Source organism: Aspergillus tanneri (assembly GCF_003426965.1).
Source record: "Aspergillus tanneri strain NIH1004 chromosome Unknown AapTan_1_pilon_pilon_pilon, whole genome shotgun sequence".
In the NCBI taxonomy this organism is placed as follows: domain Eukaryota; kingdom Fungi; phylum Ascomycota; class Eurotiomycetes; order Eurotiales; family Aspergillaceae; genus Aspergillus; species Aspergillus tanneri.
This window is the reverse complement of record NW_022984628.1, coordinates 2,763,215-2,789,745: the sequence shown is the minus strand read 5'-3', so window position 1 is coordinate 2,789,745 and position 26,531 is coordinate 2,763,215. Positions and strand designations below refer to the sequence as shown.

Below are 26,531 nucleotides of genomic sequence, written 5' to 3'. Positions count from 1 at the left end.
GGGAATGACAGAGTAAAATAACAGTACAGCCCTTCTTGTATGTCTCTGTAATAATAGTCTAGAAGTCGTTGGATTGGACTCGCCCCAAACTTTCCTCGAATACTCCACAACTGCCGCGTCGCTAGGATCTGCGGGAAATGGCCTTCAACCGGCCGAGTGGGACTGATCATGGGATACATGCCGTTCTTTGATAAATGCTGCCAACATGGTAGGCCAATAGACGGACTTACTTAAAGTACCAGTTTTGTATCGACTGATTCTGCTGCTGCTTAGGAAAGGAATGCTGGCTCTAAAGCAAGTGGTAGCACGCTACACTCTACTACACCTTCCAGCGAATTCTGCAACGAGGTACCTTTTCGTAACACAATAACAAGGTTGTAAAATATAATAAAATATCGACCTTTATTTTACCTGATAATCTGTCCTGATACTATAGATCTGGATATGCTCTTTAGTAGAGAATAGTTTAGTAAATGATTAGCGTTGGCTAGATTGTTTTTATTGAAGCGTGGAAGAAATCATATTGCAACGTTGTGAATGCTTTCCCTTTTGCATAATATATGCATTTTGCTGGTTGTTTATGATACGTTATCATAGTCAGGCAGTGTAACAAGCTGTGTTTGGGGGGAAAAGCAGTAGGCTAACACTGTTAGGCACCCTGGATAAGAACATCATGAGGGAGGATACTACACATTAATAATCAAAGTATTTTTTAAAAAAATTCCAATCTAATCAGTCGAGACTATAAATATGGGGCTGTTCGCACATTATTGTTCCTTTCCTCTCCTACAGATAGAATACAACTCTCTTCAGTCAATAGGATTTCTCAATAAAACGTGACACTAACCAAACGACTGAACAAAATGGCAGCAGAAGACTGTCCGGGCTATAATCCAGACCTTGAACTGCACAAAGGCAATAATTTACACTCTTATGCTTCTAATTCCAAAAAAAAAAATTTTCAAAAAAAAAAAAACCTCTGCTAACATCCTTTGATTCGACAGACTGCTATGACCCTGTAATAGCCACAAAAGTTATAAATACTTCCCATATATTGGATTTCACATTTCCTCCCGAGTCTGGGAAAAAGTTCCCAGATGTGATCCACTTGGTCGGCGGAATCATACCTACTCCGGAAAAGGATAAAGATGTCTTGTATGCTCACGGCTACATTCCAGAGTGTGTCGCCAGTCGTATTCCAAGTCATAGTGGAGGTGGGCTTCCGGTAACGATTACAGCCAGTAAAGCATTCAGCTACTACTGCGGCTATACACCATTTGCTCACGGGTTTACTTTCAAGTCCGCAGTAATCAATGGAACTGCCACTCTGCTCCCCTATGACGGTACTTCCCATTGTAAGGAGGAGGTCACGGAGGAGGACATTAAAAAGAATGAAAAAGTATACGCGCTGTATAACATTGTCGAGGGAATGCTCCCAGGAGAATGGGAGAACACTCGGCATCCTTTTAAGAATGAAGAAGTTGCACGGGTTTATGTTGTCCGAGTCGACATTGATACTAAGGAATCTCACACGCATAAGCGCCAAGATGTTTTTGGCTATGAAGCAGACTGGGAAACGGGCACTGGCAAAGAGTATTGGGAGGGGGCGATTCCGATGTGGGAGACATACGGTTCTATGATTCCGGGGAAAACCGACAAAAACCTCCCCTGTCACTTATTAAGGCTTTTTGAACAAAGAAACAAAGACAATAAGGCTGAAGCAGAAGTGGAGGCAAAGCGGCCTTTTGTTTCGTCCAAAACCAAGGTCTAATGGCGCCTTTCCTACTTATTCTTCCATCACAGAGAGAAACGCGCCGCCACCTGCAAAATAGTGTCGTTTGTGCCTATCTGCGCCTGTCTTTGCAAAATTTGTGGGCCCTTTATATCCTACAATAATGCCAGTTCACGTTCGATCATAATTCAATTGAGTCCAGGCATAAGCAGGGTCTGTATTATTTCAGAACATCAGCAGCTACAGTACATCCATTAATGGCAACAAATTGAATAAAACGAACGTTATGATTAGAAACACATTAACAAGTAGCATACACCCCGTAGCCGAATCTGAGGTCGATGGTATTTTGTACCAGGAGACAGTTAACCTGCCATTCGGAAACAGTCAATATGGCAACCATACCAAGTATATAATATTGATCTTCGCGCCAAGTGGTGACGAGTGGAGGGTGAGCTATTCCCCAAAAATATGGATTGATGGGAATAGTACAACGTAGGCTACCGTTAATACCAGAAGATCAGTGTAGTAAACACATAACTGTTTGCACTTACATCACATGTCTCCCACAAGCCTAGAGGCTGCTGATTCCGAGCCCACCAAGTAAATGTCATTGGAATAGTTTACAAGTAGTATGAAATCACAGAAGATAAGAGAGAATTACAGGATATCCACCTCATACCTGCGTGGATCACTAGGTCTATACTACATGTGACTCGTCGAGGGGGCTACTGTAGTGAATGGGCAATTTCGCAACTAGGATGTTCACATTCTCAATGCTATATATAGTCCTTATAGGCCCACTCGTTTGAATTCTAATTTCTGGTAGGAATAGATCTCCCCACACCCTCCGGACGAGGGATACTGTAAACTGCAGACAAGGTTTGAAATCAAAATTGGGGACTTTCTTAGGTTACAATGTGCAGGACCTTGTCCAAGGTAAATTACATAGGGTAACCAGCTACATGCCCGGTGGGACACGTTGCTGCAGCCTTAGGCTGTAATGGCCCAGAACAGAAGGAGATCAATAAGGCGCAGCCACTGTCACGCTTGTTTTCCTTACCTTCACGCTTGACACGCACCTTTGACAGTCATACAGTGATCTGTTATTTGTGGCCGTTTCTTAGCCTAGTTAAATCAATTGATCAAATGTCTTCTTCCGTAGATAACTTACTACAATTGTCACAAAGTGTGGCTCCAGGGATTACACCGCTCACAAACAACACTATGAAGACCCTATCCCACATACCCAGCCAGACTTACACTGAGAGTCCGGACTATCATACAGACTTAATGAACCTGAAGTGACGTGATTAATACAAATTCATCAAAGAGAAAGAAAGATGCAATTTCTAGATTTATACCACCATAACCGGATTCAGAATAATGCTACTTTATACTCGAACACAAATTATATTATATTTAATTGAACATTGCTGAATACATGGATATGCGTAGTTTGACTGATGCATTTTTACAGAGTACCACACGCCTTTCAATGCACCTGTCCTTAGTACTCCTTACACATATAGAATAGTGCCCACATAAAAATATCTTTGAATGCTGTAAAAGTTACAAAATACAGCAGATATGAAAACCTATTGAAATTGGCTGCGGCACATTGAATTTCGAAAGTTACCAATATGCAGGACAGGGGCTGAATCTACTATTTTGTGACCGGGCAATTAGCTTTCTTCAACTGATGATCCCACCATTACCGCGAGCCAGCCGAAGTGCGGGCTGCCCCAACTGGCGAAATAAACAAAGATACGTAAAATAAAACCGAAAAAAAGAGAGACAAAGCAGATATGTGGAGCTCTCTACTCCCTTAGGCACCTTTGCTTCCAACCGCACTCAGACTATCCAGTTGGCATCTGGAATGTACGCAATAGGAATGAGCTACCTTTTGAGATACGACACTGGCAAAAATGTCAGTTTATTACGCGACGGACCGGGTGGGTCGGATCCTACAACAACCAAGAAGCAGGGCACACATTTCCCTTAGGACTTCATAGGTGGCGTATTGGGCTGATGTAGAAAAAACTGCTATAAATTGGCGGTATATTTATTCCTTGACGAAGTCTCTTTTGATACTCTAAAGTATGAGATTCAGCACCTAGTTATTTTTTTGGTTCACTCACTCATTCAATTGCTTGCTTCTTTTGCCCTCTGTCCAGATGCCCGTTACAGTCATTTGGGAAGACAATGATATAGGGTCCTCATCCCCGAATATTCGGTTTGGGCTGGACGGGGGTGAGGCCCCTAGGGACAATTTACGCTTCCGTGGTCATAAACAAGGCAATTCGGCTGTCGTAAATGAAGGCGACCGACCATCAGAAGAGAATTTGCCAGTGAAAGAGATGGGTGATCTGGAGACTAACTACAGCCAAACGAACTGGGTGGTCGTGCCACCAGTGAGAAAGGAACCATATTGTCATACATGCAAGACAGTGAAAGACTTCGTGGAGGCTCAGGATGTAAGGAAACTTTGTTCATTCCTCCACCCCCATGCTAGTTTGAACCGTATTGTAGCGCGCACTAGTGGTAACTGGTTGTAGTGAGTCACTGGAGCTGATAAACTCTTTTTAGGATGACTATTTAAGGCATTCTGACCTTTACCCCATCGGTTGGCGACCGACATTGCCCACTACTGAGAAGTGGCTCAAGGAAGACCAGTTCACTGGCGGTTGCCAGCCGCCAGTCGTCGAGAAGAAACATGAGATAGACGCAAGGGAGCCGAAGGACATAAAGCAAAATAACAGGGATCCGAAAACCGACAAATATTCTCGAGCTAAACACAAAAGCGATGGTAACAACATAGACCCTGAGAATGTCACAAATCTGGACGAAAACCATCTCGATCGAATAAATCAAGACAGCGGCATCAACGGACACAATAAGGGCAATGAACTAATCGACACTTCCACAAATGAAGGGCTGGTCAAGGCTCTCAGCCGTGAAATAGATTTTGTGGCGTCTATCCGCAGCTACGATGGTCAAGGCCGTTCACCCATGGCTGAGGTTGAGTATCCCATCACCATCGATGAGGCTGACCAGTTCACCGTTGATAACTGGGTCACTCGGTCATCGGAACGAATTCGGAATAACGGAAACTATCCGATGAATGCAGAGCCTCAGATAGACAAACTTTTTAAAGCTGGGTTACCACTCCGAATCATCTGCACTATGTGAGTAATCGAGGGGCAGTGCCTTGTCTACTGTGGGCCAAACACAACGTAGAGGTAAAGTGGGGAGAAACGAAAGAGTTCACAATGGACGATCTCACTCGTTTTCAACCAATTAATCTTCCTATTGCGGTAGTGAGCGCTGCAAATAGGCGGAAAGAGCTGAACATGATCCGCAAAACATCAGGCTTTGACTGGGGTCCCGCGGCCGTCAGCTGCGCATACTGGAAAGGAGCGCTTCTCAGCGATATTCTCCGATCTATCCAAGGAGATGAACCCGATCTCCAGCCGACGGGGCCCCGGCGATGTGTTTATTTTGAGGGTGCTGAAAAGCTTGATGAGCACGGAATTTCTCTACAAGTATCCCGCTTGACTACGCCCTAGATCAGACAAACGACGTTCTCTTGGCTTACAAGATGAATGATGCTCTCCTGCCCCCAGACCATGGATTTCCGTTGGCATTGGTGATACCTGGTTATGTTGGTGACCAATGGGTCAAATGGCTAACGAAAATTTGGGGGTCGGACGGGAGCGACAACTATTACCACAAGAACAACATTCACGTCCTGCCAAGTTCTATCAAGGATGGGGAATCGGACCTCGCGAAGATTATGTTTAAGCACGCGAGCACGGCCTGCAACGAACAGGTCCCAAATTTGGTCGTTGTAAAGCTTGCACACAAGGAGCTGGTTAAAGTAGAAGGCATTGACCCAGAAGAGGGATACCGCGTGCAAGGATTTGCATATAGTGGAGGAGGCCAGGAGGTCAAGAACGTTGAAGTCAGTCTAGATAAAGGCAAGAATTGGCGTCCGTGTGTCAGAACGGTAATTTATATTTGTAGCTCGTGGGGCTGCTGATTCCTTAAGACTGGATTACTCTACTGACATGCTATTAGCTTCCCCAAAACGCGCTCCGACATGTTAACAAGTTCTGGGCCTGGATCCACTGGTATATCGATATCAAAAGAGCTGAACTTTGCGAGGCACCCAGCATTGCAGTCCGCTGTTACGATTCCTCCAAACATACTCAGCCGGAGCATCCAATCTGGAACCTTTTGGGGTAGGTAACCATATGTTACATGCGAGGGCCACAATATCACTAATAATTCCTAGTTTGCTAAACAACTGTTGGTGCACCCTGAAACGTGAAACCTTAGAAGACTCTCAGAGTGACGAGACTATTGTCTGTTTCCTCCACCCCTGTGAGCAAGGGAACGGGACCTCTGGCTGGATGAAACCTTCCGGTGAACGACAACTTCAGGATATACAAGATCCGCCTCCGTGTCTACCCCGGGAGTTCACTGTACAGGAAATTCAAGAAGGCAGCACAGAAGATAAATGTTATGTTGTACTGAATGATTTTGGTATGACTTCACCAAGTACCTTAAAAGCACAGGAGACTACAAGCATCCAGCTGGCAAGAGCACAATTCTAGCACACGCAGGGAGGTTAAATCCATCTACAACGGAGGAGTTTGACATTTTCCACGCTGAGAACAGAGATGATGTGAGGAGCTGGGCAAGTGGTTAGTGATAGGGTTGTCCCTCTAGTACGCACAATATTTCTTACCAGTCCTTTCCAGAATATATCGTCGGTGTCCTCGACGACAATGTCAAGAAATATCGGGATGAGCAAGCAAAAAAGAACGATAGGCCACACGACGATAAATTTGCAACAAGACAGCATCGGTAAGTATTCTTGCATCGTTTTCTCGAGATGCCGCTGACATGGTACAGATGGACCGAGGTGGCATTCCACAAAAAGGAGCCCTTGTCCCAAGACAGTCTCTTTCACCGGTACACATTTAAGCTGCTTTCCGACAAGCCGCTTGGGCTGGATGCCTGCCATAATCTTCAACTCGGGTACCATTTCCAAGACGCTCTCGCTGTCCGCTACTACACACCAACGCGGCCAATATTTGAAGATAAATAAAACGGTACTTTTGACCTGGTTGTGAAGACAGTGCCTCCAGAGTGGGAATCGGAACAGCCATGGCCTGGTGGAACAATGACAAACATTCTTGACTGCCTCAAACCGGGTCAAAGGGTTTAGGTCAAACGCCCTGTCAGTGATATCCGTTATATGGGCGATTGCAGGTTTCAGATCGACCATAAGGGTTATAAGTTCGACCACATATATCTCGTGGTCGGTGGAGTAGCCATCACTCCTGCTTATCAGCTCCTTATACACATTCTAAAATATGAATTCAAAGATGGGCCCTCAGTTAAGATGCCAATGATTCACCTTGTGTATGCCAACCACGAGGGCAGCGTTGTCCCTCTCTGCGAGGAATTGGATAGCCTGGCGAAAAGTCATCCGGATGAATTCGTGCTCTTTCGCAAAGAGGGGCGAGTAGATTTGAATTTTCTCAGACAACACGACTTTAAAGGAGATAACGTGTCCAAGGTCGCATTGTTGTCTGGTTCCCCGTCCATGATCGATGCCTCACTGGATTTTTTGAAGCAATTGGATGTCCCATACAGAGAAAACAAAACGCTTTTCTGGCTTTAGGTCTATTTTTTGCTGTGCCATCACCAGGAGAGTCATACCAAAGCTGAATCAACTTCGAGCAGTCCTTACGGATGCTGATAATGTTTACTATTGACATCTATTCTCAGTCTTCTCTCGATTAACTATACTGGTTCGACCTCGTAAGCTCACCATATTGGTGTATTTATTACATTCGTTTGAGGAAAAAATGCGGTCACTGGATTGACATTAATTATCACCCTATTGTGTTGGTGGACAATACAGTACCCATCCAGGTAGGACAGCGATCTCAAGATAATCCGTATTACTACCAGAGGATCAATGCTACAACTTTGCACTCCCGGGTCGTTCGTTTTTAACAAAACAGACCCGTGGGTGTAATTCCATTGTAAATAAACTAAAAGTTTTGGCTATATAACAAAGTATTATGCGTTCCAAATAAAACCCGGCACCGACTGTTGTAGTACAGACGAAGATTAAAGTTGTTCTAATTCACTTCTTTAAACTTGAGGGTTTATATACAAGATGAACATCGGATTAATTGGAAATCAATCTGATTCTATACGGAATATATTCCGTATATGAAGCTCTATAGTTTACCCGATCAAGCCTTAATTCACAAAATTCCCCCTCAAGATCGCTGTGCTAGCACTTATACTGCACTTGCAATGATCGACTAGAGACTACGCGAGTGCCCAGTATACAGGCTCGAGCACTTTGCGGGTCCTGCCCGCTACACACTCAGGCACTGGCATCCACGCACTACCAACGAGTATACCCTCAGTCACCGGACTAAGACTCTAAATTCTGTATGCAGGGGGAACTCTATAAATCGTCCTTGGATTTACGAGCGTAAAATGGCTTATTGATACACCATAAGTAGTTCATTCAAGTAAATTTGTTAGTTTCATACTGCTCTTCATGATGTCTTTCATTCCTCTCCTTTCCGCAGGATAAGTAGTACTGAGGGGGTAAGGGAGGGAGAGAGAGGGAAAAAAAAAAAAAAAAAAAAAAGATAACAGGCTCCCTACTGGCCAATGATATATGGATCACATTCATTTCTCGATGCTGCTGCTTCGGCTGTTATCTTCAAGCTCGCTGGAGCATCGTCACGAGGCATGTGGAGTTCCACCAGCTGGTTCCTGGTTAGCATCGGTAGGTAATCTAAATAGTGGAATCCTCGACATACTTGTAAATAGGGCGCCGAGGAAAACTCCTTGTTCGCGAAAAGATTGATTAACTCATCTCGAGTCTTCACCCTATACCCTTTGTACTTGTTCATGGCCCCAAACACTGTAGGGAGAGTCTTGAAATCCCAAGGTTGAATGTCGTTGTAGCCTTGGTCCCATCCATGGATGTACCGCTCGATGGTATATCCTTTATTGCAGATGACGAAGCTAGAACCAATTAGTGATAACTTGGGGGATAAATATGGGCAGCAGTTTTCTTACATAACAGGGTTGAGATCGTTTCTGATTATAGTGCTGAGTTCCTGTGCAGTAAGCTGCAGGCTCCCATCACCGATAAACAGCACAGTACGCCGATTCTTTTCCTTTGCAGCCAGTGCAGCGCCTTGGCAGGCACCGAGTGAATAGCCAATGCTACCCCACAAGACTTGGCTAATAGAAGTGACGCCGTGAGGGAAGCGAGTATCCCAAATACCAAAATTTGCAGTCCCTGTTTCCGTAATAACAATGTCATTTTCTTTCAACCACTCTCCGATGGTTGGCCAGAGCCATGCGTGCGTGATTGCTTGAGTAGCTGAATTTTTTTCACTATTAGGCACGATGTTTGCAATAGGTCGTACTTGTTGAGCGTTGACAGCACCCAATTTTTGAGTTACTTTCCGCAGAACTCCTTTCATGTTGACGTCTGGGTATTCAGAATATCGAACACGTACAAATGTAGAGTGGAAATCGATGGTATTCAGCTGTCCGATTCGGTAAGAAAACCCCGAAGTATTAAAGTCGGACTTTACTCCTCCAATACTCAGAATTAGATCTGAAGATTCGACTTGCTCACGGACACCGGGGTTTGACCCTGTTCCAGCATATACACCACCGTAGTTTTTACGAGTCTCATCTACTGCACCTTTCCCCATAGGCGCTACAAAAGTAGGCAGGCCAGAGACTTCCATCAAGTCATGAAGTTCATCAAGGACACGATGGCGGATGGCGCACGCATCCGCGAGAATAACTGGGTTCTTCGCAGCGTGCAGATATTTCAGAACAACATTAACCACATAGTCCTCTTTCTCGGGATCATTTGGAGGTAGCGAAAGATCAATTGGAGTGTCAAGTCTTTCACCCTCGATTTTTTTTCCAATCATATCAGTGGGAAGGGTTATATAAACTGGTCGGCTGCGAATCCAGCACTCTCGGATAGCATGATCTATGAGAGTTGCTACTTCATGGGTATGGGTCAAATGTGCGGTGGCACAGGAGATGTCTGTGCTTATTCTTGCAAATACATTAAAATCCCCGTTACCCAGCGTATGGTGCAGTAGCATCCCGTCTCTTTGCGATGCCGTATGTGGTTGACCAACAATGTGGATAATAGACACAAACTCAGAATAAGCGCCTGCGAGAGCATTGAGTGCCGAGAGCTCTCCCACTCCGAATGTAGTTATAAGGGCACTAATGCCAGTAACCCGAGCGTAGCCGTCGGCGGCATATCCTGTAGCATATTGAAGCTAAACATTCATATTTCTTTCCATAATATCAAACGACATGTTGAACATACCGGCATTAAGCTCATTGCAGTTTCCTACCCAATGAAGACCACATTTTGGCAAATAGTCTAGTGCAGCAAGATTGTAGTCACCTGGTGTGAAGTAAGTAGCTGTTAGTAAACTAGACACGAGCACTTTTCTGGGAGTCACTCACCTGGAACACCATGAACTGCACGAATTCCAACTTCATGGAGTCGAAGGAAGAGGTATTCGGCAATATCGACGGGCTTGCGAAGCTCCCTTGTTGCTATGTCAGTCGCCATGTCGGAATCTCACTATTTGAAGGAAAGGCGAGAAGAAGGGAGTACGTTGCTGGTTGAAATAGCGGAGGTCAGAAGTAAGGTCAGAAATAAGGCCAGAAGGTCTTTGATTGGCATTACTGGAACACGGAGGACCTGTGCAACACCACAAAAAGGTCTCGAAGAGCCCGAAGAAGTAAGAAACCTGTCATACGTCATGGGCAGAAAGTGATGTCATAGTTTCAATAGGAAGTGGTATAGCCGCCGAACTTGCGGGTCTACACCCCATCCAATACCAAAAACCTGTGGCAAGATAGTGATTAGATAAAAACCGTGCTGGGTCGACTATGTTTGGATATAACACCATTGTTACAAAGTTCCCAAACAAGACAGTAACAGGATCGGGAGACACTAGGGCGATTGGGAGATGGCTGAGTTCTAGCCCTTCTGCAATCCCAGCCATAAGAATAATACTAGTCAGTAGTAGCAGACAAACAGCAACAACCACTGGCTACGCGGTACATGGTGATCCCATGGAAAGTTCTAGACCACAAGGCAACGGGAGAGTGAAAAAGTGGTGGTCAGCCCATTTCGTGGGGATGCCGTTCAGGCGCTAAACTGGAACGGACAGTCTAGCCGTGGTTGTCACATTGATAGACATAGTTTATAGTAATCAGACAGCCGTCTTCCCTGTGGAACGAACCACACTTGGAACAGCCGCCAATTTTGCGGATGTTCTGGTAGTCATTCCACAGGTCGTTACCACTAATACTGCAGCTAGCATCACCCTGGATAAACACACCGCAGCTCCGAGTCTGATCGCCCCAGCAGTTCCCGGATTGGTTAATTCCGGTTTCGTTACTAAAGGGGTAAAATTAGTAATGGCATTGAGCATAAAAGGCATAGTAAGATCTTTGCACGCCAATGGAGCAATGACTAAAGACAAACGAAGAGGAGGGGGGTACTCACGCAGACGTAGCAAAGTAGAAGGGGTCGTCGTATCGCTGCAGGGTATTGACAGCGTGGTCGCACCACTTCACAAAATCTGGGGTCGTGCACATGGATGAGCCCTTGCAGTCATAGGCGCTGGGATCCGGCTCGAAGACGTTGGTCAAGGGGTTGTAGCCTTGCGCCTGAACCACGAATTTGCTTGTGTCGATAGTAGAAGTTCCCAGGGGTAATGTCCACTTGTAAGTGTAGTCCTTGATATCAAGAGTGATGGGCCCGACCACCGACCAAGCCCACGGTGGGGCTGTGGAGCCTTCGGGAAGTGTGCCACTGTATTTGTATAGCATGGTGCCCTCGACCATGTAGTGGGTGCAGACATACTCGTCGACTTTAAAGTTAACACTCCATCCTGGATCGGTGTCGAACTCACATCCCACTGAGTTCCAGATATAGAGGCGGATAAAAGCGTAAGGAACAAGAATGTCAGCCTGGACAGTGGTTGAATCTGCCCCAGGAGAGGAGTGGTAGTTGACGATGGTTTTCCCGTTGGGCAAAGATTTGGTGTTGACCGTAGCTGTATTGGAAGAGGACCCTATCTGGCCACCTCCTCCCACTGCGCTTATTTGGAATGCGTGGCTAGCTCCTGGTTGGAGACCGCCAATAGTGATCGTAGTCATTGAGCTAGGAACACTTGCAATAACACTATCGCCCGAATACACATAATATCCAAGAGCATTCAAGGCCGCATTCCAGGATAATTTAGCAGAAGTATAGTCTGAGGTCGAGGCTGACAGTCCAGACACCGCTGCTGCTGCGTTTCCAGACATCCAGGATGACGCATCAGTATTCAGCAGAGAACCACCCTCGATTGCACCCATCATGCCCTGGATGTAGGAATCGCCAGGCAGAGTGTCGTATGGATTAGGCAAAGTATCATCTGTGAGTTGAAGGAAGCCAGCTCCACGCTTCTTAGCTAACTTGGTTACCTTACTAACCGCGGATTCCGGCACGTTGTATACGATGTGCCAGAGTTTCCGCGGGTCTTTCGGTGTCCAATCGTTAGGTGTGTAGGAACTAGTGTACGCCTCGTAAGACAGCTCGAAAGTTAGCAGTGTGTCCATGGTATCCTCGAAGCAAGACGCTATGGGCGACCCAGGATTCAGGATTGTATAAGCGCCGGGATGGGCACGCTTGGTATAATCGTTGATATACTTGTATAGGTCCACGTATTTATTGTTGTCGCCACATTCGGGCCAACCCTCGTCGAAAAAGATGCCGCCAATACTGCTACCATAAAGCGTGTACCACATATCAATATCTTCCTCAATCTGCGCGGTCCAATCCGCCAAGTCGCCTAAGCCTAGCCGGGTGGTGAATTTCTGTTCACTCACGCCAAGGTATCCGGTCCGCACGTAGCCGAGGACCGTTTTACCAGAAGCTGAAGCTCGATTGATCACGTCGGCCCAAGTCTTGTCGACGGCAGAATCCGGACCATTCACGACATTAGCAACTAATATGGGCATCTTCTTCACAGGATACGCGATCAGCCGATCCCAGGCCGCTGGGTCTGCGAGAGGATTGATATACGACGCCACCGCGATTTGTTCTAAACGCAGGTATATCACATTAGTCTTGCCTTATTTGACGTAATTACCAAGGTGATACGTACGACCGTCTGAAGCATTTGAGCCTGATGAAGGATAGTGAGGGCACGAGTCGAAGGACAACTTCTCTGGGATTGCTGGAAGCCTATTATCCTGCTCGTTCTTATTGACAATTTCATAGATAACCAGCTCGGCAATGAGCTGATGAAGCAAGATCTGGGGATGAAACACACGCCCGTATCTATTCATCACTCATTTGTTAGCGAAACGTCATCGTCCGTCGCGACAGGCTGAACACTTTTCTTACCCGTCCGGCAGGATATTTGGAATTTCTATATCAGGAACTGCGGCACTGCTAAGTAGTACCACATCAGAGACAGTAATAGAAGCAGTAGAAGCGTCGGAGATCAAAGCCTGGTCTGAGAGCTGGGCGCCTGGATCCATCAGAAGTGTAATCTGCGCCAATTGGTTTACGGAGCCCTCAAAGGTTCCTTCCAAGGGGTTGTCCACGCTTCGTTTCCAGGGATTGCGGCCGAGGGGGTCCCAAGTATTGAGCTCATAGAACATGAGACCGGTTCTTTTATAGATGTTAGTATACTAGATGGGTGAGATTCGAGCACTCACCTTGTATTGCTTTCAACCGTTGATTCATCGACACCGTCTTCACAAAAGCGGCCATTGAAATGGCCTACGTAAGAATCATAGTCTACAAACTTGACTTTGTCACCGGCTCTCTTTACTGCAGCTGACTGCAGAGCAATTTACGTTAGTAACAGTTCTACCGGAAGAAAGGAGAAGAATCAAAACCAACGATTTGCGAGTTAACAGCATCGACAAGATCATTCATTGTTTTCCGATGACCTTTCGTAAGCTTCTCCGTGTCCTGAAATAGGTTGTATAATTTCTGACCGACAGTTAGTGCCATGCTAGACATTATTTTTATGCCACTTACATAAATCCAAGTTGACCAGCTAACTTTATCACACGCAGATGATAGATCTTCAGCAAAGAATTTGGCATAACTGTACAACCACTGTCAACGATGCCAAAAGGAAGAAACGGCATGGCATATACCCAGTGTAGTAGATCATCCCACTATCTTCTGTTAGCATTCAGACCTGAACGATGAAAGATTGTTACTAACTCTGATCCTAGCTTTGCCTTTGCCGCCGAGATAACAGAATCCAGGCTCTTGCTGAAGGCATCTCCAGCAATGAGTTTTTTTGTGCGAGCCAACTGCCCATCGCAGCCAAGACCTAGTGAGTCCCAGTCAAACGTCTTCGCCCATGCATATTTCGGATCTGCAAGAGCGGCTGTCTTTGCTGCATTTACTTGGTTAGGGTTAAATACGGCCCATTGGAAGATACACTGGTTCAGGATGTTTGAGAGCTCAGCATCATTGCCACCTAAGACCTCACTCATGTCAGTTTAGTCTATGAAAAAGACTTTAGGTATATATACCGGCTGATAGCAATATAACCTGCTGGTTCCCGCTGATGTTGGGGATCTGGTCGTTGATAACGTTGTCTATGACTGCACCAGAACATGACTTAAACTGAAACGTGCGTGCATCTTGGTCGCCCAGCCGTTCATCGGTATGGATAAGATAAGGGTACGCGTGATCATAGCGACTGCACGCCCAATCTTTCAGCGGGGAAAATATCTATTAGTCAACGTGCTACAGCCTCGAGCCAGGGAGAGATTAACTTACCACTCTTCGGGTCAAGTGCTTCGACAATAGTTCCAAGCCGGTCACCAGCACCAATTCCGGCCGAGTAGGAGTCGCCGATGGCGGCCATTCTTTTGATAAAGGAAAGATCTGTCTGGTCGAATTCAGTTGTATCTCTCGACATCAAGCGCTCGGAGTTCAAGCTTGCATTTCCTGGCACATTCCAATGCGCAAGAGGATTCGCAAGGGCGCAATTCCCAAGGGTAGCAATGACCGCCAGGCCATGCAATGGTTGCCCGAGCATAGCGAACAGAGGAGGCGAGGAGGCGAGGAGAGGGAGGAGGAGGAAACAGGACCTTGCAGAGATTCTATACTACCCAAAACTTCAAACGACACAAGAAACCTCTTATATATAACCATGTTCGTGGACTAATAGTAGGGTTGTATAGTGCATCCGTGAGGCGAAGCCTCACGTCTCCTATCCTTGAGGACGATACTACTCCATTCCTCGCTGCTACCCTCGCATCTAGAAGGGACCAGAGATCCACCCGTTGTAGTAGTAGTTCCATGAGGCGCTTTTTTGACAGCAGATATTGATATTGGCTCATGATTGCGGTACTTGCTGGACTGAGACACAATAATGATCAGTAAACGATAGAGCCAGTAGCGTGGCGTAGACTCCTCCATGATTTCAAACCAATATCTGCTATCAATGTTACTATTCGCTGGAAAAGGTGGGTCGACAAGATCTCCGTCACCGAGGGTCAAGAAATTCTGAACCCTAGACTAATACAGGAAATGCTTCATCTCCGAACATACCCAACCCACTGTACATGTCTTAGATCATAGATGTAAGATCCATCCTTCCAGCCCGAGTAGCTCGCGATAGTTGTGCGTTAATGCACCGATGGATGGGGCTAGTGTGGCTCTGGCTCAGGAACTGGGCTGTCACTTAGACTAGACTAGACTACTTTCCGCTCACAGGTTGACTCCTTCCAAACTCAGTTGGTATCACCTGCTGGGAAAAAAAACGCTGTTTGGGCCCTTTGGGGCCATCCAACGCGTTGGCTAGAATTGGGCGCTAGATTAGCACTAGTTTCATATAGTTTCTTTAGCGGTGAATCCAGTACTTTAGTGTTCAGAATTTTCTTTTTAATGATCCTTTAGCCTTATTCTAGATGGCCTGGGCTATAATCCTGGGCTGTACAAAGTAATAACTCCGTGGCAAGCTAATAAAAGCCTTCTTGGCCCTCGGTAGCGGCATTGGCGGAGATCGCGAGAATCTCCGAACAGCTACAGTAAAACCTCGTTATAGCGAGATAATTCAGACGGAGTAAATTTTCTTCAAGGACTAGTACTCCGTATATACGCGAGCAAGTAGATACACGTGATTTAGAGAACCTATTTAGGATAGGTATAGCTTGACTATGGCCTACTCCAATTAGTATCCACCCACCTAAGACCCTGTCGATACTACGAGATCTATATGGGACCCAAGACCAAACTGGCGAGACTCGTTGTAACGCGGGATCTTTGTTAATTAAACGGGAAATTAATTCAGACAAGGAAAAACTCTCGTAATATTGAGGTTCTCGTAATATCAAGGCTCATTACGGAGTATAGCGAGGTTTTACTGTAGTGCACCGCATTTTCCATTCCGAGCCTGGGCTGGCCCCAAAGGAAAATGTTACCATATTCTGAGCGCCAAATTGAAACCCTTCCTCGCTAGTACGACTTATTTATAATAAAAATTAGGCTGAGCTTTTATTAGCAAAGCTACTCCTTTTACGAAAAAGCATCTGCCGCTCAATAGGCTCTGCGAGGGAATAACAAATACCTACCAGAGTGTCATGGGTATATAAAAAAAAGCCCAGCTTTTAAGAAAAGGAAGACTTATTTCAATCCCTTGGCCATTGTCCTTGCGTAAGTGAATCCCCTCTGCTAACCAGCAACTTATTTAGTGGCTTATGTATTTCCAGCTCTGCGTCAGTCACAGTCAACTTGAGCGCTCGCCTTCAACGATGCTCTTCCCATCTGTCCGAAATGTCGGTCTTTTAGTCCTTGGGGCCTTGATCGCGGTCAACCCTATACTCAGTGGTGCTCACGATGTTTCGGTACCCTTGGACCCGCTTGGCCCGCTCAAAGTCGCCCTCGACTATGGCCTTGCAACAACTTGGCCGCAGCCGCAGGACCTCTACCTTACCAATGCCAAGCGTAATTGGCAATTTAGCAGCCACATCGTGTTCGCGAGTCGCGTCGGGGATTCTGATGAGGAGAACCCTCCAGTCTCAGACGGGCAGCTCTGGCAAATCGCGCGAGATGCGGTCGATGAAATGATTCGCGACCGAAAGCAGTATGGCATCGTTGATCGGGCAGAGCCCACGGCCATGGGAATTCTGGCCTGGGGCAATGAAATTATCCTTGCTTCCTCTATGAAGGGAGCGGGCTCTTTCTCCTATGACTTTCTTGGCGGCGACACGACGGTCGGCAAAAGTCTTCAGAAATGCCAGATAGTCTGGAGAGATAACAGCTTACCTGACAAAGATAAGACGAAAATCCACAAGAACAAGGGTAATTGCGCAGAGCCTATGGCGGCTCATCTATACTATAAAAATAACGGAAAGAACCTGAAAGATCAAAAAGCGAGGGTTGGCACATGGGTTATACGGCAAGGTGTATGGGCAAAGACAGATCCATGTGGAACTGGCAGCGAAGTAAGTAACCGATATCCTTATAAATATGTCTTTCCTAAAGACCAACTAACAAATGTGCAGGACTTTTGGGGTTGCAATCTTTTCGCACAAGATCAGGGGCTCAGGGCCTTAAGTACGACCACGCTGTCGGCGCCCTACACGCTGGCAAACCTTGCAGGAGGCCCGACCATTCAGGAGCAGATTCAGTTATGCGGGGGTCAACCCAGAGTGTTTGTTGGCTAGAAAAGGACTGGCCATCGGAGATAATTTAATATTAAATAGTAGTCCGAAGAGATATCGGTGGCAGAAACACCAGTATTATAACTAGAGCTATAATTACATTTGACCTGCCCACTTGGGTGGTTCTTCAATTATTTGAACCTGAATTCCTGTCTGGGCACCTATATCTCTGAGCCCCTGTATCATCACAGGGTCCCAATCCTGCACTTTCATCACCTTTGTTAACAGACAAAATCCTCGGAGGCGAGGTGTGGATTTCTTCCAGTCGTGTAGCCATAATCGAACAGCCCTCAATAGGTATTCAGTCTCCCATTGCCATTCCCATTCTTGCTGGAGACATAGGTCATCAGTGATAGTTAGCCATTGGATGTTTTTTGGAAGTGCTTCCTCTAGGCAAACCACATTTGGCGCCCACGGAGAAAATCCAAGCAGAAATGGAATTGGAACTTCCAATTTTTTCAGCATATGGAGTCCGCTAAAAGTTTTAAAGGACCCCCTAAATGTGAGCTCCGGGCGTTCAGGGTCTGCTTGTGAGACGTCTGATCCTGCCGTAATAGTCAAGTCTGTCAAAGTTTCTTGAACGTGAGATAAATCCGCGGCGATTTGGTCCAAATCAATAATATCCGTGACAAAATAATCTTCAAGATCCAGGCGGTAGTACCAATCCCATTGAAGCTTCTGAAGCCCTCGGGTGACAGATAATATTTGACCGAGATGCCCTTCACGCAACATCGTCAAGTCAAGTGATGCGAGTCTCAGTGGATTTGGTGGATATTCCCCGGGCCATATAAAAGTAGTGGGGTTATCGACTAAGGTCCTTATTTGTTTAACTGACGGCAAGTAAAAAAGGGGGAGGACATCTGCTGTGTTCCTGACATTTGTATATTTGCGAATATTGAGACCAACGCTGGGATACACAATTGACACATCTTGGAGATGTGTAAAGGAAGGGAGATGGCTATCTTGGGACTCCTTGCAGAGGGCCGAACGGAGCATCATGCCCATAAAGTGGCTCTCTCGGGTGAAATTCTTGCCCAGGTAGAGGTATCTCAGACTGGAGAGCTGTGATAATAACAGTGTGATAAATGCATCCATTGTTCCAGCGCGTAACTCTTGGATCCATTGTTCAGCATATGGAATATGGATCCTTTCAATGCATTTTACTAGCCTATCCAAGACAACTTCAGTGACTGGGAGTTTGGGACTTTTCTGTCTATATTCGTACAGGCCGCTATCGAAACTGTCCCCACTGAGTACCACAACATGGACAAAACTGGCGAGCTCAGGCCTGTGCACAATGCTTTGCAAAAACTGAGCAATCGGGGGGTTCTGAGAGCTTGTCCATGTCCATTGAATATGGGCGTAGAGTAATAGCTCGGCAAGAGAGCGCAAGTCCCTATGCGTAAGACATACTGCGCAAAGATCACTGGGCGATAGGGATGCAAATACCATACGCAAGATCTCTGGAGGGGTGCTGAGAATAGGGGACGCCATTTAATTTTTTTTTTTTTTTTTTTTTCCCCTGCCGTTTCAAGGAGGACTGGACAAGATGCGCCGACACAGAGTGGTGGTGCAGGGGTGCTTGCTTAGTTTATTTATCTCACGTCCGCGGTGGTCCCCCACGCAACCCACGTCACCCCTGAGCCAGCACAACCAGTTCTAAATGCTCCATACTGTAATAGTATCCACGGTGGGGCTTATTTAAACCCCAAGGAAGCACTTGTATTTTTTTTTTTGGTTAACTCAATCAGGTCACCTTGAGGTGGGGCAAAAGTCATGTCAGGTCGCTAGTCTTAATTAGGGAGGTTCCAGGTCGCGACCAGGTGGGTCGGACTTGGCGTCAGGTGCCTAGGCCTATTTGGGATGTCACGTGCAAGACAGGGAGGTCGCGTCAGATGGGGCCTTAAATACACGCACGTCACCTCTTTACAATGAAATTATCTTTTATCTCTTTTATTATCCTCAAAGGAAGCCTATCACTTCCTAACTAGTATTCAATTAGTTTCTAACTAGTTACAATGACAGCCCTTATCAACCAAGTCCAATTCTCCGAGCATGAATTTTCTGATGATGGAAGCGATCAAGAGATATTCCATGTTGATGAGGTAGGTGATTTTATATTAGTTGTAAACTAGTCACAGACTAGTTACTAACTAATCTTAGACTCCATACCCTATATTCCTGTCAAATGGGCTGAGGCCTCTGCAAACAGAAACAATTGAAGTTTGTATGGCATTACCAGAGTATCCAGAGACTAGGGAAGGTGGATTTACGTATATCCTACCTGTTAATCCAACAAAACCCTTGAAAGATACTGAAATAATACATGAAGTAAGGAGCTACTCTATTACTAGTTATTAACTAGTCGCTAACTAGTTCCAGATCCAATATGCGCGGAAGAAAAGGACTGAGAACCATGCAACATGTCCGTATTTAGGCGTGGATGTTACACGCATGCGTTATAGATGTTCAGGAATTAAAAGATGCTCAAGTCTCCATCCTGATCTAAAGGACCTACATCATACAAAGGTTACAGAGGAAGTATGGGATCGGATTAGGAAAATACGATGTCTTATTGAGATGGCAGGAGATGATGATAAGGGGAGAAATGCCTTAGGGTAAGTCTTTACTAGTTATAGACTAGTTCCCTACTAGTTATCTACTAGTAACTAACAAATCTATTAGTATCTATATTGCAGAACGTAGGCTTTTTGAAACAAAGAAAGCCTGTAGAGTACCACTACCTACATGCAAACCAGTTTTTCGATGGGCAACATACCCAGTAAGTTATATTATTTTCCTATTAATACCTGACTAGTACTCGACTAGTTCTTAACTAGTATATAGAATGTTGCAGGGATTCGCCATCCATTTATTTGTTGTATTCATCGAAAGCCACCACAACCAAATATCCAACCCGAGCATTATCTCTCTCCTCTTAGCTTTCGGACTAATACTGATCTTTTACTACTTGAGCAATTCTTTAATCAATCAGTCCATCCAGATATTACATATTGTGGAGCTATAGAGAGTGTAGCAAGTCGGAAAACATCTTGCAGTAAGTAAACTAATACTATACTAGTTTATAACTATTTACTAACTAGTTAGATACTTGTCAAACTGGAACTCTTGTACATGAAAAGTGTGATGTTGCATTTAATATTATTATTCCAGTTGATATTAAGAATTGTCCATATATTTTATTTACTTCACATGGGATACATACACACCCTCCACCACCTCCTACGACAGCTCCTCTTATTATTCTGGAAAGAATAAAGCAGATACTTTATGACATAAGGGATCCGGATATGACTACTGGTATGTTACTAGTCCACTATTAATAGTATACTAGTTATTAACTAGCTAGGCTCTTTCCTCCGCAATCCACGACTCCTTGACTTCTGCAAGGAATTTAATAAGGATAGCCTATCAGGTATTCATACAAGCTTTGCTAATCAAGATCGTGTTTCTGCTATAATTCAAAAAGTAAAGATAAGCCTATTTCCTGAAGGCCAAGAGTTAAATGGTCTAAGGTTTGAATGTTTGAGACGGCCAGAATTAAAGGTAAGTATACTAGTTCCTAACTAGTATATTACTACTTTGAAACTAGTCGCTAACTAGTATATTTTAGGCCTATGTCCAATACACCTTTCAGGATGATGAGAATATACTTATTATTTGTGCCTACAAAGCACAATTAAAGTTATTCCAATCTCTGAAGTTATTTGAGGTGGATATGAATTTCAAGCGATTAAAGGGTCGTGATTTAAATGAAGTTATTTTTGCAGTATTTTTAAAAGAGCATGGAAAAGGTAAGTGAGTACTTACAATTGGCCACAGACTAGTTCCTAACCAGTTACTAACTAGTTATTACTCTTTGTCGAGTCTTCACCAATCGTCAAGATACTAAGGGTATTATAACCTATTCCAAAAGGTTTTTGAGGTTATCGAGCAAAATACAAACCAGTCTGTTTGCTTTCATTATCTACATGGAACTGGATTTGAAAGTGTTACATTAGATATGGATGAGGCACAGATATTAGGTAAGATTAATAATACTAACCAGTTAATAACCAGTTGCTAACCAGTATCCACATAGGTCTTGGCCAGTATCTAGCCAGTATTGACCCTCAACATCGTGATAAAAGATGGCATATTCCACATATTATAATTGCCTGCCGTGTGCACTTCTTTCGAGGGATTATAATATTCTTGTAGGTATAAACTATACAAATACTGGCAAACGATGGCTAGCTTGATTACTGTAAACCCGTGAGAGATATTATGATCTAATACAACTTCTCAAGGTAAGTAGTTTAGTACTAGTATCACTAGCTACTACTAGTTGCTAACTAGTATAAGGACATATAATCCAAATATCCAAAGTTGGCAGGCCATAAAGCAGATACATTAATTGCTGCAGGTTTAAATAAAAGCTGCTATAATGATCAAATTTTTTAAAATGCTAGAATCATACAAATCAGGCGAGCAATCTATAATAAGATATATATCTTTGGTGGTATTAAATTATCAATTTTAAAGGCTGCAGATCGGTATAGTACTAGTATCTAACTAGTTACTAAACAGTTCTACTAGTTATATCTAGTGGCCGGATGTGTGATATAAGAGATTTAGATCAATATTCTGCAAGGCAGGATTTTGCTATTCAACATAGCTATCGGTCTGATTCTGTTGCATCACGTCATGCAAGAAATAGTTTAAGAGAAGGTGGGTCTAAATAAAGACTAGACTACTGGTTTGTAACTGGTTACTAACTAGTCCTAGAACGCAAACGCCGGCGAAATACCTCAGGTTCAAATACACCAGATGATCAACCAAATACTCAGTCTTTAAGATATACTGTTGAATCAACTGAAGTCCCAGTAAGAGTATCATCATCTGGCTCACCACAACCACGTCGATCACAATCAAGAGGGAGGGGTCGATCTCGAAGAGGAAGTAACCGACAAACTCTTTCAAGGTATACCAGTCCCTGACTAGTTCATAACTAGTTACTAACTAGCTCTAGCTCACCTCTTAGTCAAGCTGCAACTCAGAATAGGGTTGATCAGAGCTTAGATCAACGAGAGAGAGAGGCGCGGCTTCAATTAATGGAGGCTCAAGCTCGTTATCTTGAAGCATCAACAAGGATAATGAATCAGGGTATAATACAACCCCAAAACCAGTTTGGGACTGGTCCCCAACTAGTTCCGAACCCGTTACCCTTTCAATCTCCACAACCTTCCGTTTTCTTACCTGCATCTAACTCTTTTTCTTCCTCCCCTCTCCTTTTCCATCTCCTAGATAGCTTAGAATAGGATATAGGTTGTATAATATAAACATATTTTTAATAACCTCGATATTCTATTGTATGTAGATATATATATTTCAGTATAAAGATATATAGACTATATAGAAACTATACATGTATAGAATTGTATATAAGGCAGTATATTTAAATCTTAATTTATTTTTTTTTTATGAAATGCCAATTAACTAAAGGAGTGCCAGATATAAACTAGTTACACCCCAAGGTAAATAACATACTAGTTACAAAGTAATCAGGAACTAGTTGTAAACTAGTTAGCACCTTCCCCCTCCCCTTTATCTTCCTCATCCTCCTCCTCATTCTCTTCTTCTTCTTCTTCTTCCTCCTCCTCCTCCTCAGGCAACTCAAAATAGTCCCAGAACTCACAAACATCCGTGCTGCCACAGGCTGGCAACTAGTTAGCAACTACCTAGATACTAATCTAGAATTACCATTATACTTACTAGTCTTATTCTTACGGCACATGTTGCAAGGTGCTCTCTTACCACTCTTTTTAATACCAACCTTGCGCACAGCAGCAAAATCAACCTGTAACTAGTTAGAAACCAGTTATCAACCAGTGGGCGACTATTTATATACCTCGCCATTCTTCATCGGCAAGGGCAGGAGCCCCTCGGGGTCAAGAGGGCTGGCTGGAGGGGGGGTCGATAACTTGGATAATCATACTAATTACAGCTGGTTAGCAACAGTAAGTACTAGTAGGCAGCTAGTCACATACAGAGTTCGAGCCTGAGTGGTGGGCTTTTGTTTTACATTTGTACTGATAGTAGACTAGTTAGTGACCAGTTATATACCAGTAGGAAACTAGTCATATACCTAGAATTCTTATCATCGGCATTGCGATTGTTGACCCCATTGGGGTATAAAGACGAATAAAAGCCTGTAGCAAGTCAGCCACTAGTCCGAAGCAAGTAGGAAACAAGTAGATAACCGGTCAGGAACTAGTACGGTTTGCAGCCATGATGTCGGCATTAGGGACTTTGCCATTCTTGCCCGGAGTAACATTTAGGTGAGGGTGGGCGCGCATAACATGCTTACGCAGGTTGTTGGTAGAGGAGGAGGGGCTCTAACTAGTTAGCGACAAGACAGATACTAGTAGTTGACTAGTTAGAATAGTACATTGGTATGGCCGCAAAAGGCCACACGGCAATAAATCTCCCCAGGGAGGATCGTAACTTGTGCATTCTAATTAGTAGTGAACTAGTTAGCAACCAGTCGGTAACCAGTGCACAACTAGTCCTTAACTTACGTGATCCCAGAGCGGCAAGCGAACACGTCCATCCTTCACATCTGTCTGATATGCATGGTATTCGGGCTAGCCAGTAACTAATTAGCTCCTAACTAGTTACCAACTAGTTAAAGATTCTTCTCACAGTATCATAACCAGCCATCTCGCAGCACCGTAAAAACGTCGAAAATGAGGGGAGGGGAGAGGGTTCCAGAGAGCTGTAATGTATTGAAAGAGAGAGGTGGCGTCAGCTGGAGAAAAACTCCCGTCAGCTAGTGAAATCATGTGATATCGCCTAATTGGGCCTAGGCACCTGACGCCAAGTCCGACCCACCTGGTCGCGACCTGTAGACACTTTATTAGTAAAGGTCATGCTAAGTCACGTGCCTCGCTTAAGAGGTCATGTCAGGTTGGCCTGCCTATGCATACGCAGAGCACCGCCTCCGGTTTTGCGAACACCTGTAATAAATGGCTTACGCAAATTTTAGAGTCCAATGCAATGATCTTCCTGAACCGGAGATTCTACAAATTCTATGACACATAATCGAGCTCACGGGGGAGTTATAAATCTGCGAGTAATATCATACCCATGGAATGCCTCCACTGCCCTAACATTCCAAGGATCTGGTATATTGTAAGCCGCGCGGTAGTAGGACGCCTAGTATGTGACGGACGCACCACCGATTGTTTGCATTGTTGGAATATTTCTGGAAGGCGGTGCTGTAAATTCGGGGAATGAATGTTTTGCCCACAGGACTCCAAAGACCAACGCAGTCGGAGAAAGCGAAAGACTCACGATAAAGCAGCGAGGAGAAGTTCCCTCAAAGCAGCAAACGCTATCACGCGGTCTTCCTGTTAAAGAAGGTAGACTAACTGTATTCAGTAATTTACCCACTCTCAGAACCACGGTAACTCCGATGGGGCAGGATGCGGCGGGTCCATGGACCCAAACAGGCAGGACAACCACAAAAGCGGCAGGCTTGCACCGTAGGAGTCTTTATAAAATTAAGCCTCTCCGTTATTAGCTGGACGAGTGTGGGACCATGTCATCTGAGCAGTTGGTGTTCTTCCTTTTTTTGGCTTAGTGTCTGCTAAATCAGTAGGCAAAGGTAAGAAACTAGATAAATCTGCTTCAGAATCCATGTTTTGTACAACAATATTGTGAAATAAGATAGGACAGCGGGGTAGAAGTTGAATAACTATTGTGGGCAGTGTGGGTAGTATAAGCGGTGAGTTTCTGCCAATTATCCCAGATTATTCGATGGATTATCCATGGGACGGATAAGGATTGTCCATCGAATGATCCGAGCGGGAGTTTATCCTTGCCAAGCCTGCTACAGAATATCTTTAATATTCTCTGCCTCGCGCCGATCCATCTTAATTACGCGCCGCTTCCCTTTGGTATACTGTGGATTCCGTCGTAGGAAGCGATATCCCCAATTTTTGGAGACTCTTGATGGTGGTTTTAAAGGATCAGTATAGCCTTGTTTAAAAATTATATTAGCAGCCTTTTAAATATCACTAATACTTAACAGAGCGCCTAGGTCATCAAACCGATTAATATGATTATATAAAGCATCAAACTGAGCAGGATTAAGAGGCTGCTGTGTCACAGGCTGAACCTGTAACATACTATATAGGGCGCTAGATGCGACTGATCTTCGATCAGTCGTCTTGTACCTTTTTATATGGTCAAGTGGTTTTATCTCTACTAGCGCAGAGACAACCAAACCATCACATGCTGAGTCGGTTTCCGCGTTGATTTGCTCGCTCTACCACCGATTCGAGCACGAAGGTGATAATAGAATACACTATATTAACGCGCAATTTCTAACATATTAACGCGCGAATTTTCGCCTTTTTTTTTTTTTACATTCATATACGGCCTTCTGAATAATATTATCCTCTATTTTATATGTTGATTCCATGATTGTGGTGGTGGGAATAGCTTCAAAAGTAGTAAAAATTTGATTTTTGCGTTGAAGTGTGTTTTGCGTTGAAGTGTAGCCGACCCCCTACTGCAAAAAGTGGGGGAGGCGGTGCGACAGGTACAGATTAGATAAATTTCCGTTCGATGTCATACCTTTCGCGATAGAAACGGGCCGGTAATATAGGCTAACCCCTTACAGATTCACTAGGACTCCGTGATTAGGGTTTGAAAACAGATCCATATGTGCAAAACTGTTTGATTTATTTGGAGGGGTCTGAAGTGATTGTATTTAGAAGGATTGTCAGCCCAACCCCTCTATGAGGAGTATATATATATTCACATGATGTCCTAATATAGACTAGCTTTATTCTGACACACCCCCTCAGGTTCAAAACATCTCTTGAACCTGGAAACATGAAACTATTCCGAATCATCAATTTTATCCATTTCATCAAATCCATGGTGTTTCCCATCATTATCTTGATCTCCTAAGTCGTTTTTGTACCCAGAG

The 26,531-nt window shown here is 44.5% G+C and overlaps 7 protein-coding genes across 7 annotated transcripts; 3 read left to right on the top strand and 4 right to left on the bottom strand.

Moving 5' to 3' along the window:
* Positions 1 to 863: 863 nt before the first annotated feature.
* Positions 864 to 1,771, top strand: ATNIH1004_002904 (pyridoxamine 5'-phosphate oxidase family protein; the record flags this gene model as incomplete). Its single annotated transcript, XM_033567589.1, has 2 exons — positions 864 to 879; positions 1,005 to 1,771. 2 exons carry the CDS (start codon positions 864 to 866, stop codon positions 1,769 to 1,771), a joined length of 783 nt encoding a protein of 260 aa, XP_033429584.1.
* A 2,138-nt stretch (positions 1,772 to 3,909) lies between these two features.
* ATNIH1004_002903 (uncharacterized protein) lies at positions 3,910 to 6,848 on the top strand (the record flags this gene model as incomplete). The annotated part of the gene is made up of 8 exons (XM_033567588.1): positions 3,910 to 4,209; positions 4,322 to 4,920; positions 5,279 to 5,741; positions 5,813 to 5,976; positions 6,030 to 6,280; positions 6,331 to 6,441; positions 6,499 to 6,604; positions 6,653 to 6,848. The coding sequence occupies 8 exons, from the start codon at positions 3,910 to 3,912 to the stop codon at positions 6,846 to 6,848; spliced, it is 2,190 nt and encodes a 729-aa protein (XP_033429583.1).
* Positions 6,849 to 8,433: 1,585 nt separating this feature from the next.
* On the bottom strand, positions 8,434 to 10,400 carry PDC1 (alpha-keto acid decarboxylase family protein; the record flags this gene model as incomplete). Its single annotated transcript, XM_033567587.1, has 5 exons — positions 8,434 to 8,541; positions 8,596 to 8,803; positions 8,858 to 10,082; positions 10,149 to 10,229; positions 10,292 to 10,400. 5 exons carry the CDS (start codon positions 10,398 to 10,400, stop codon positions 8,434 to 8,436), a joined length of 1,731 nt encoding a protein of 576 aa, XP_033429582.1.
* A 608-nt stretch (positions 10,401 to 11,008) lies between these two features.
* Positions 11,009 to 14,901, bottom strand: ATNIH1004_002901 (uncharacterized protein; the record flags this gene model as incomplete). The annotated part of the gene is made up of 11 exons (XM_033567586.1): positions 11,009 to 11,237; positions 11,346 to 12,930; positions 12,994 to 13,169; positions 13,236 to 13,505; positions 13,553 to 13,677; positions 13,740 to 13,832; positions 13,881 to 13,950; positions 14,003 to 14,023; positions 14,073 to 14,334; positions 14,390 to 14,572; positions 14,640 to 14,901. 11 exons carry the CDS (start codon positions 14,899 to 14,901, stop codon positions 11,009 to 11,011), a joined length of 3,276 nt encoding a protein of 1,091 aa, XP_033429581.1.
* Positions 14,902 to 16,618: 1,717 nt separating this feature from the next.
* On the top strand, positions 16,619 to 17,533 carry ATNIH1004_002900 (uncharacterized protein; the record flags this gene model as incomplete). Its single annotated transcript, XM_033567585.1, has 2 exons — positions 16,619 to 17,311; positions 17,372 to 17,533. 2 exons carry the CDS (start codon positions 16,619 to 16,621, stop codon positions 17,531 to 17,533), a joined length of 855 nt encoding a protein of 284 aa, XP_033429580.1.
* Positions 17,534 to 17,626: 93 nt separating this feature from the next.
* On the bottom strand, positions 17,627 to 19,024 carry ATNIH1004_002899 (F-box protein; the record flags this gene model as incomplete). The annotated part of the gene is made up of 1 exon (XM_033567584.1): positions 17,627 to 19,024. The coding sequence occupies one exon, from the start codon at positions 19,022 to 19,024 to the stop codon at positions 17,627 to 17,629; it is 1,398 nt and encodes a 465-aa protein (XP_033429579.1).
* A 4,088-nt stretch (positions 19,025 to 23,112) lies between these two features.
* ATNIH1004_002898 (uncharacterized protein) lies at positions 23,113 to 24,253 on the bottom strand (the record flags this gene model as incomplete). The annotated part of the gene is made up of 9 exons (XM_033567583.1): positions 23,113 to 23,249; positions 23,306 to 23,390; positions 23,442 to 23,513; positions 23,577 to 23,622; positions 23,679 to 23,742; positions 23,811 to 23,928; positions 23,982 to 24,047; positions 24,112 to 24,177; positions 24,236 to 24,253. The coding sequence occupies 9 exons, from the start codon at positions 24,251 to 24,253 to the stop codon at positions 23,113 to 23,115; spliced, it is 672 nt and encodes a 223-aa protein (XP_033429578.1).
* Positions 24,254 to 26,531: the final 2,278 nt, after the last annotated feature.